The sequence below is a fragment of the Oncorhynchus clarkii genome, chromosome 12, assembly GCF_045791955.1.
Source record: "Oncorhynchus clarkii lewisi isolate Uvic-CL-2024 chromosome 12, UVic_Ocla_1.0, whole genome shotgun sequence".
Classification (NCBI taxonomy): Eukaryota; Metazoa; Chordata; class Actinopteri; order Salmoniformes; family Salmonidae; genus Oncorhynchus; species Oncorhynchus clarkii.
The window spans coordinates 40,673,541-40,684,579 of record NC_092158.1 but is presented as its reverse complement, the minus strand read 5'-3'; the positions used below and the strand labels follow the sequence as shown (position 1 = coordinate 40,684,579).

Genomic DNA, 11,039 nt, shown 5'->3' with positions numbered 1-11,039 from the left:
AGCCTGATGGATGAGGTGATTCAGGGAGAAGCCCCTTTACCTTGACAGAATATGAGAACATGGAAATTAATCCCATTTCGCTTGCAAAGGATGAACGGTCTCTCTCGCATCCCTTTTTTTCTCTCTGCGACCTTAAATAACAGTCTCACTGTCAGAGCTGATCTAGCTCACAGTCTCACGGATAAATAATTGAAATGAATGCGGCGAGATGAGCGCAGCCGGCCTATTTACAAGCCAAGGCGCTGCATTTTAGCGCGAGTGACAAGACGGGGCGGTCCTGTATACTGTACCCGTGTGTCTGCTACTCTGCTTTCACTGCAAACATCGAGAGAGGACACGCGGACGGTCCCCACGCACGACTTGCTGAAATGTCATCCCAATCCCCATCTCGGCAGCAGCAGCCAGACACGGGCAGTGAGGCAGCAGCGTCTCGCTGCTTTGAACCTGATCCTCCGTAGGCGTGTATTAAATTACAATGAGCCAGTCGCAAGCACCCGTTTAATATTATGTGGGGGCCTTTGTCAAGGGATTAAAAAGTCGGCAAGACGCATAGTCACAGCGCCAGAAATAAGTCCTAATTTCCAGAAAAAGGAAATAACTGTCAATTCTTAAATATATTTGCCCTTTGATGATATAATAATCTTGTTCATGTTTTCTGTGTGTACTACGCAGTAGTAGGTTACTTGTTGTAAGAGCGCAATAGTCAAGCAGTCCATCTGTTGGTTGCCCTTTTCCAACAAGACTATGGTCATCTCCCTCATGTCTTCTGCCATCTACCTCACAGCTGCAAGCACAACAGCTAGAGCGAGTACAATATACACAGTATTAGCATGCTTGATACAGAGGTTGTTTCGGGAAAACGGATTGCTTTAGAAAGCAGCTTCGCTGATGTCACCTACTGTTTTGACATTGATTCAGTATTGAGGACAGAGAGAGGCAACCGATTTAATGATGCTTATTACAGTGAGTGTATCAATCTCCCAATGATGTATTTCCTGGAGAAGGGTAGACTAACCCCACAGTCTCTCTCTCCCTCCCCATTTCCCTCTCACTTCTTCCGTTTTGTCTCTCTTCATCTGTCCCTCCCTATTTTCATTCTCTTTGATACGCTGTCTATCCCTCTCCCTCTTACTTCACCTCTCTCCCTCCATCTCACTGTCCCTGAAACACACACACAGACACACTGTTGTACAATGGGGGCTCATAATGATGGCAGTCATGGCAGCCTCCTCTGTCCTTCCTCACACCCTCCATCCTCCCTCCCCTCCGTGCTTGCAGACGCGTGCTGCGGCCCAGGCCCTCGTTAATATTCCGTTGTTGCGCAGCGGCCGCTTGTTTTTAAACTAGGGGCCCATTTGCAGTATTTTTTTGCAGGTGTTTTGTGTTTGCAGCTGTTTGATAGTGCCAGGCTAGAGAGGGAGAAGGAGAGGGAGAGATGGCCCTGGCAGTGACAGAGCCCCCTGATTTACAGCCGCTTATCGCATAATGAACCTGCCCTCGCCAGGGCCTGGGGAGAGGGGGGCTAGGCAGCAGGTGTCGAGGCAGCAGGTACACTGTCCGCGCCAGCACCCCCAGGGGGCATGGAAACGCAGGTGGCAGTGTCCGGGGTACCCAAGGGTCCACTCCCATACCACGGTTCTGCCTCGGTGTGCTGGGTCCTCATCTGTGCCCCCTCGCTGTCATTAGACCCCAGGCATTGTGTCTTCGATCCCAACAGGCATTGAAAGAGAGAGAGAGAGACTTCTGATTTACGATGCTGCATCTCCAGTGCCTGGGAGCTAATGGATTCCTGACAAAATTAAGTCCTGCCTGGCATTTGGATTGCGCAACACAATGTGATTATGGCATATTTTTTTTTCATGTCAAACATTGACTTTTTTCATAGGGAAGCAATGAAGTCCGCTCCCCTGCTAATAAGAATGACATTTTGAAGTGTTAGTTATATATGTAGTGTATGACTTATAACACATTGCCTATGTGCATTTGAAGGTACATAACCTTCCGTAGTCTGAGCACTGAGCATTAGCATGTTCTCCTCCGGATTGGTCTGGTTGGGGCTCAGCCTGCTTCTAATTAAAGGCAGGTGAATCTCAGCTCCATTATTATTCCTGTAGCGTCGCACGGGCCCCGCCGCGCTCTGTGATGGATTGTGATCTCTGCAGCAACTGAAACGCTAGAAAGAGCACAATGTCTTACAGCGGGAGCCGCTGATAACTTCATGCAGACAAATAAAGACTGTCACTTTTATAGATTTTTACCCTCCCCCTTCTCTCTTCATCCCTCCGCTCTTGATTCTCCCTCTTTCTCTCTATATCTCTCACTTTTTCGCTGTCTTTTTTGTCATTGCCCTCCCTTTCAAAATTATCCCCTCAACCCGAAAGCCAAACTCTCCGGGCGCCCCCCCCCCCCCCCCCCCCCCCAAACAGCCGCCGCGTGCAAAAGTGAATAGCATTTAGGGGTGCGTCTCCAATGAAAATACGTGCTGGAGGAAATTGACATTGTCTCTTAACGGGGGTGATGGGTGCCAGAGCATGACAGTACATAACGAGAAATGCAATTTATTCCTAGGCACGGTGTCGCTCGGACAGCCAGATAATGAAACGCGTAGGTCATTGGCGATGACTTAAACCTTCAGCGGCTGAGTGAAATGCATTAAATATCAAGAACATTACATGCCTGGCAGCGTGGCGCATCTGTAGTGGGGAGCGAATGATGTATGGGAGGCTGCTAGTCAGACACAGGAAAGCAATTAGTAGCCGAGCGCTGGAGAGAGCCCCCGCATATCATAATATCCCTGATTATTGACATCTGAATACCAATTACACGAGTGGCACCAGGGCGGCAAGGGTACAGTATTCTAATTTGACCTACACAAAGAGAGAACTTGAGAGTGGACTGGGAAAAAGAGGGGTGCTATCTCGTTAGTGTTAATAAGAATGTTTGAGTTCTGCCGCTGATAGCTCAGTGTGATTGTGAAGCTATGCTAGCCTTTGTCACGTGATTCATCTTCGCATTGAATAGAAAACCAATTGTACTTTTATTTCTGTATGGCCATTGACATATTTGTCTATTTATTTTTTTGCATTTACATTTTGTCTATTTGCAGCCATAACACAAAGATATGAGTGGACTCCAATAGTTTTTTTTCCCTTCCCTTATCCCCCGTGTTCAGCAGGTGACCATCCATATGAGTGCGAGTTCTGCGGGAGCTGCTTCCGTGACGAGAGCACTCTGAAGGGCCACAAGCGCATCCACACCGGGGAAAAGCCCTACGAATGTAACGGCTGTGGGAAGAAGTTCAGCCTCAAGCACCAGCTGGAGACCCACTACCGTGTGCACACAGGTACTGTATGCATTGTTAGGTTCACAATGGACAGGAAAATCCACTCCATTACACTGGAAATATGCCAATAGAATGTCAGCTTCCTAACACGGATAAAAATGTCAGCTCTGTTGCAGTGGGAAAATGTCAGCTATGATACACAGAAGAGCTTTCAACGAATAGAGTTAGTGTACTATACTAATAGTTTCTACCAGTAGTTCCCACTGGACACTAAGTCAAGACACTAGAGATCCGCCTCGGCTCCATAACTGATTGAGTTCACAGAAGGAGGGGAAGTGTATGTAAAATTGGCAATCTAATGTATGTGTTCGATAGTGTTATACTGGGCATTAAGAAGGGCTGGGATCAGTGTGTGTAGTAGAATGCGTACAGTAGATTGCTACAAGGCATACTATAAGCAGACTGTTTTTATGAATGATTCCAAGGGCCAGTAAACAGAACCTTGGTGAGGATCCTCTAAATTGACACCAGGTCTTTACAGCTTCATAAAGGTGTCAACCAGGTGTCAGTCAGTCTCAGGGACTTGTCACTCTTGTGTTGGCTGAATTTACATCCCCAAACATTAGGATTAGGGACATGTGCTGTTACTCTGGATTACTCAGGTTGCCTCGATGGGGGCACGCACACACACACACACACACACACACACACATACACCACCTAGCCTCCAAGGGCTGCTGTTGAGCCAAGGCTTTACCCGCTCCAACCCCCCACCAAAACTCACCCCCGTCTTCCATTCAATAAGCCAGCTGTTAAGCCGCACTATCAAGGCAGCCTGTCAAATAATTGGCTTTTTCTCTCCCACCCCCCTTTCCCCTTTTGTGGGGGCCAGGGGCCTTCTTTTGCGGTGAGCCGGAGCGCACTGGAGATAACAAGAGCTAGTGACAAGCTCACAGTCAAAGGCCACCGCGCACAAAAGGGAGCCGCTTGATGAATCATCGACATTGGCAACCTCCCACCCTCCTTCCCCCTTCCCGAGTCCCACCTGTCAATTGCAGATCAATACCAAGCCTCATTTGCAATTCATTATTGCCCGGTTATCTGAGGCGACCCTGTTTACAGTGTGGTTATTGTCAACACTGCTGACGTGTGAGGCCTCTGCAGGCAGCACGCCCCGTAATGACAGTCTTTTTGGCGTGGCTATTTGCATAGGCGGGTAAACACAACCTTGACCCCCTTTTCCTACGGGGGTCAGGTCCAATGCGTCGAAAAAATAAAACTATAAGAGTAGATGCAGCGACACACATCAGAGCGATATCCATCGGCAGCCAGCGACAAGAAGCCTCTCTCTCTGTAACGTGGCACGAGCGTTGGCATCGTTCACGGCCCGATCACATGCGACACCTCATTTCAAATGCCGTTGGTAAAGGTCGGCATTTACATGTCTAATTTGCGCCTGTCGGATTGAGCGCTGGGGATTATTCCTCGCCATCACTCTAGTCATTTGCACGTTTAGGAGTTCTGGTCCTGAATATCACATGCACAGGAATGTAGAGGTTTTGGAACCGCCGAGAATCAAATGTATTCAAATTGAAGTTGTGATTTGGTGTTTAAAAATGGCATAGGTCCTTTTGTAATTGAAGTGTTAGCCATTTAGATGTGACAAAATGTACATCTGTATAATTGAATGCAGGGTTTGTAAAGGGTTTGGTTTGTAAAGGGTTTGGTTTGTAAAGCACATTATAGGGGCAGTTGAGAGATTGATTTTAAAGCCATTTCTGCACAGCACCACTATATGAAATACCATTATCTACAATGACATACACTTTTCAATTTGGTCGTGGGGATTTTATAGACATGATAGTCATTGCTAATTGAGACCACTAGATATTTTTATCTTCCTGCTAGCAAAAGTGTAGGAAGCTCTAAAAGAAAGTTGATACTTCAAGTCTGCCTTGTAAATGTATACTAAACAGTATACCCCCCTTTGCCCTCAGAACAGCCTCAATTCGTTGGGGTATGGATTCTACAAGGTGTTGAAAGCGTTTCACAGGGATGCTGGCCCATGTTGACTCCAATGCTTCTCACAGTTGTGTCAAGTTGGCTTGATGTCCTTTGGGTGGTGGACCATTCTTAATACCCACCGGAAACTGTTGTGCGTGAAAAACCCAGCAGCATTGCAGTTCTTGGCACACTCAAACTGGTGCGCCTGGCACCTACAGTACTACCATACCCCGTTAAAAAGCTCGTACATTTTTTTGTCTTGCCCATTCACCCTCTGAATTGCACACATACACAATCCATGTCTCAAAAATCCTATTTTAATGTGTCCTCCCCTTCATCTACACTGATTGAAGTGGATTTAACAAGTGACATCAATAAGGGATCATAGTTTTCACCTGGATTCACCTGGTCAGTCTGTCATAGATAAAGCAGGTGTTCTTAATGTTTTGTACACTCAGTGTACAACGTCATATAGAGTTCCCTTCCTCAGCCTGACGTTGTTGTTCTTGTTGTTGTTGTTGTCGTCACCCTCCCCAGGTGAGAAGCCGTTTGAGTGCAAACTGTGCCACCAGCGATCTAGGGACTACTCGGCCATGATCAAACACCTGCGCACCCACAACGGAGCGTCGCCCTACCAATGCACCATCTGCCTTGAGTACTGCCCCAGCCTCTCGGCCATGCAGAAGCACATGAAGGGCCACAAGCCCGAAGACGTCCCCCCAGACTGGAGGATAGAGAAGACCTACCTGTACCTCTGCTATGTCTGAGACCTCCAGACGACAGCCCGGGGGAAGGAAGACAGGCAGAGGAGGAGGATGGGGCTGAGGAAGGAAGGGGAGGATGAGGAGAAGGAGGATGAGGCCTGTGGCGAAGAAGTCAAGCGAGATAATCCATGAGATGGAAGCACAGGCGGTTTTTGAATGCGAAGAGAGCGAATGAGCAGAGGGCAAAGGTGGACACAGTGAGGAAAAGGGCTGGGCTAGGCGCAGGAAAACTGAGGTTCTGACCGAGAGGACATTTCCCCTTAAAATTCATGTCGTTCAGTACATCTATCTATCTATGTTTTGTTTGGAGTTGTCAAATTGCCTAACACAGAACCAGTCGGTACGTCGATGGAGTTGTCCTTAAGTCTACCCACAGACTTAAGAGATGTCACCCAAGCCACACTTGTAACTGAACTGATTCTCAAAGGCTATCTGAACCCACACCTCCCCATCATTTTGACCACTGGCTCTCCCTAAATGTAGTTTTGACACCCTTTTCTGGAATGGAATTGTATCCTACTGTAACTTGGGTGGGTCATTGCTCTCGTTCCATGACACAGTACTACAGATTCCCTCCTGATTTGATTGGATTAAACTGGACACCAAGTCATGTTCTGCTTGAGGAACACGTTGCAGTTGGCCCCTACCCAGACCATTGTTTTCCAGAGTGCTCCAAAATGGAGTCTTCAGACCTGGTGGAGAGCACTGGGGGAGAGCACACAGAGCACTTAGAACCCTATAGTGGAGTAGTGCCATTCAGATAGCCCCCGAGAATCAGAGCCTACGGGCCAGACCATGTGGCACATTTCAGCCAGCCCTATGGAAAAATAGCACCATTTATTGTACTGCATTAGCCGAAGCGAAGTTGAATTTGATTGGGGCACAACACCTTCGTACCCACGCAGAGGGTTGTCTTTTGTACAGCAAGGGAGATGAACAGAGGATGATATTCCCATATCGGTCAGGTTTCACCGGAACCTCTTGAGAGTCAAACCATGACTGTCACTTTTTTCATCTCGGTATCTTTGGCTCCGCATCATAGTTTATCATAGCTTCATTGCACAGGTAAAGACACATTACGACGACAGTCTCTGTTTGATGTTTATATCAGATCTATTTTTGAGGGGTTTGCTCGCTGCGAAGTCGCTGTTCTTTTATCTCTTAAACCATAAATCTCTATACAGCATTAACTGAAGATGTTAATTTTTTCCCCGCTATAGATACTGGACTGATATTAATATACGTTTAACCAGATTATCATCAATTACACTAAGATTTAGTACATGGACTGACTCATAACATTTAACTATTTTCTCACATTAATAATCTCATAATCTCTATATGCCATTGTGATGGAGACCAAAATGACAAAGGCTGCTGTGGATTGCTCCAAGGGGTGGTCGTAATGCCTTCATAATGCAATTATAAGGAGATATGGCACCTGTTATAACAGGACATATATACTGTTATGTCGCGTGAAACCATAAATGTGACACCAGGTGGAAAATTGTGTTTCATGCGGAATTGTAACCGTGCTATATCAGTTGTCATAAGTGTCAAATATGTTGTCATAAGTTGTCGTAACCTGTTACAACAAGCATTATATCTGTTCATATGGCAGCATAATGAAGACATTATGAGCACCACTGTCAGTTCAGTGTTACCATGGTAATCACATATCTGAATGATTAGCGGGAGAGGGGGGTGGGTGGCTTCACTGATTGGAAGAGACATGGCCTGCCCAGCCCAGGGGGCGACCAGTAAGAAGACAGAATAAATCAACTCTTTATATATGGTTTTGTTCCTTCGCTTTGTCTCTGTTTCCTATTATGTCTTGATTTAGCTCAGCACATTGTACTTGAATTACCTCGTTTTTTTGTGACCTCATGTGCTTGTGTTTTTATTTCTTGTATTGTTTTTTCTGTGTGTGTGTGTGCGTGTGTGTGTGTGTGTGTCCGAAAGCTGCGTTGTTGCGCGAGGGAGATGTGACAAAGCAATGTGTACGTGAAAATGAAGTGCCACGGTGAAAAGAGATTTTTATTGTTGTGTATTTGTGTGCATTATTGTTACCAAACTTGGTATTTTTTTATGAACCTTGCTTGTTGAAAAGCTGGTGGGGTCGGTCATTGTTTAAAAGCTACCTCTAAGTTGTTTTGTTTTAATTTTTGCAAAAGCACATTTGTTTTCTGTGTGTTTTGCATTATTGCAACTTCATCTCATGCTTTCAAGTGTTGATTTATTGTCTTTTCACATCTGTAAGTGACATTTATCTAAAGGGTAAGAGATGGTAGATATTGTTAGAAAAAAATGAAAATGAAACAAGTGTTTATTCTTCTCTTACAGTCTGCGTCCGTCCTCCCCTTACAGTAACCTTAAGAGCAGAGAAGAGATTTTAAGGCCTTAAGTATGGGGTAAGAGGGATGAACGCAGTAGAAGAAGAAATAGTACTTATAAGAGTTTAAAAAAGCATTAAACTTGAAAATATGTGAATAGAATTGTAGTTTTGTAATGTGAAAAAAAGAAGGTCATGTACACAGCGATGTAGTGTGCCCTGGACAATTGGGACTGCAAGTGGTAATCAAAGAAGAAAGGAAGGTTAGGAAAAAAAGAGATCCTCTTGGTCGACAATTTCTCTCAAAGGAGTGTATTCCTGAACAAGAGCCAACAGAGGCAGTTTGATATATAAAAATGGTGATATTTTTGTATTCGGTGTCAGTCCCTTTCCATTTGTCGAGAGTTTCAGCAGGGCAAATATTTGTATTTCTTCTTTTTTTTTACCTAGTTTTTTTCCTCTGGTTTTGAATCTTTTGCCTTGCTCCTCTTTGGTAATGTTGGACGTATGTATGTGTATGTATGTGTGTGTGTGTGTGTGTGAACATGTTGTATGTAGTAAGTGTTGCTTTCTGGATGTCAATGCATTGTAGGTGAAGGACTAAATCTGCCAAAAAAAATAAAAGAGATCATTCAAAATGGATGGCTGGGAGGCTGCCGTCGATCAATTAGTACACGTCATTCACAGTTTTATTGGCAACATTTAGTTTTTGTACTTGAAGTGACAAAAAAAAGGATGACGTGGTCATAGTGGCCCCATGGTTGTCTCGCCGCTGATTCTCCAACACTGTGAGCTGAGGGCTTTCCCTCGTCCAATTTTCACCAGAATAATAACTTCAGTCACCATTCAGTGTGGCAGGCCAGAGAGCCCAAAACGATCACATCACACTTCAATGACTAGAGGTATTCAATCACATGCTCTTATTGTTGTCTGAATGTTTTATACTTTTTTGTGTGTGTGTGTGTGCATAAATGAAAGTGCGTGTGCGTGTATTAATGAAAAATGCACTAATCAGATACAAAATAAAAAACAATGCTCTATGCTACTTTTCTCTCGACATGTTGAAAGAAAATACATTGGTATTGATATAGTTCTTCCCTCAATGTTACTCTGTTTCTGTAATATCTTTGTGCCTAAAATGGAAATTGTTCAACAAAAATGTCCATCTATATCTGCTTAGTTTCTGTACTTTCAGAAGATAATAAATGGTGTCTCCAGCACTCTAGGGATGTCATGACGATTTGAGATGACCTGATTTTCTGATTTAGAATCAAAAAGGAGCTGTCGTCTAGGACTGCTTTAGCCTAAAATTGGTAGTGGGTAAAACCACCTTTTTGATGTTTTTAGTTTTTTGTTATTCGTCTGTAATTGACACCCAAAAGCAATGTAATTCATTTACGCACAAACAGCAAGGAAGAAAAATGTCAATTTAAAGATGATAGAACAGTCCCGGGCCATGGAAATAGTATGCATTTTTTGTTTTCAATCTGTTCTGAAGGACATTTGCCTGTTCATTTTGGAAATCAAAGTCAAAGTATGTTTTTCATTTGATAATATTTTGTTGTCAGCAACAGGTTTGCTGAGCAGTTAATGTCCTTCCAACCACTTTGGCAGCTTGTCAAAACCATAGTGTTGCCCCAGCTTAACATTAGGACTTTTCTGTTAAGTACTTGTTTCGAAATTGCATTTAAAAAATATATTTTTTAAAGCTGTACGAAATCATGGCATCCCTGGAGTAGGCACTCTGTGTTTCAGTGTGGTGTTCTAGAACGAGTAGCCATTTTATGCAGTGTTGCCATGCATGTGCCATTTGAGGTCTAAACTAAACTGTTTGAGTAACAAAGCACCAAGACATTGTCTTTTTTATATTGGCACTGAGGACCAATTGCCCTGTCGGACCAAGCATTACAAAGCTTTTTATGTAACAAAGCTTTCTCTCTCTCTTTCTCTGGCTTGTCTGTGATTTTGTTTCTTTCTTCCTTGTTGTGACAGCACAAGTGCCAGTCGAGTTGCTCTGTATTAAGAAAATAGTGTTTTTATGATTTGAATTGATATAGTTTTCGTCTACCTCAGCACCTAATCTTAGCCTAATCTTAGAAGGTGCCCAATTATTATTTTATTTTTCTCTTTTTTTGTTGTCATTTGTATAAAAATGATTTTGTTTGCATTAGAGCTTTGCAAAGGTCCTTTGTCTTTTCCAGCGACGTGCTGTGTCTGTGATCCTGCTTCCCATGTGCGAGTTGTGCCACGGATCCCAGCATCTGTCTGTTGATTTAGAGTGGTTTTTCTTTCAGTTTAGGATCAGACACATCTCTTTGTAACATTTCAGTGTTCTCTGATGGAGTGTAAAAAAAATAAAAAAATAAAAGAGATTAAATGCTGCAGGTTTTCTTCTCCATGTTGTCACTAAGTACATTTTGTGCCTTCGATAGTGAAAGATAATATTTTTTACATCCTACTAACAGTAGATTGTTTTGTAGTGAACATTTTTTGTATTTTTATTTATGAGTCTCATATGAAAAATAACAATGTTCAGTTGTATACCTTCAATCTGCAGTTAGAAAATAAATAAAAAATCGACTTGAGTTTGTCTGCCTGTTTTCTAATGTGGTGCTTCCCTTCTCGTTCTGGGTGACCCATTCCTGATATGCTATGT

General features: G+C 43.8%; 1 protein-coding gene across 3 annotated transcripts in view; it reads left to right on the top strand.

Annotated features, from left to right (window-relative positions):
* The window catches only part of LOC139423204 (zinc finger and BTB domain-containing protein 16-A), a 123,098-nt gene that overhangs the window by 111,537 nt on the left and 522 nt on the right, over window positions 1–11,039 (top strand). Inside the window, exons 6-7 of one of the 3 annotated variants that reach the window (XM_071174939.1) lie at window positions 3,173–3,343; window positions 5,825–10,968. In XM_071174939.1, the coding sequence (XP_071031040.1) occupies window positions 3,173–3,343; window positions 5,825–6,054 (401 nt within the window). In that variant the 3' untranslated portion in view covers window positions 6,055–10,968. Of the gene's footprint in view, window positions 1–3,172; window positions 3,344–5,824; window positions 10,969–11,039 lie in introns of those variants that run through there. The other 2 variants (XM_071174938.1, XM_071174940.1) reach the window with 2 other exon arrangements.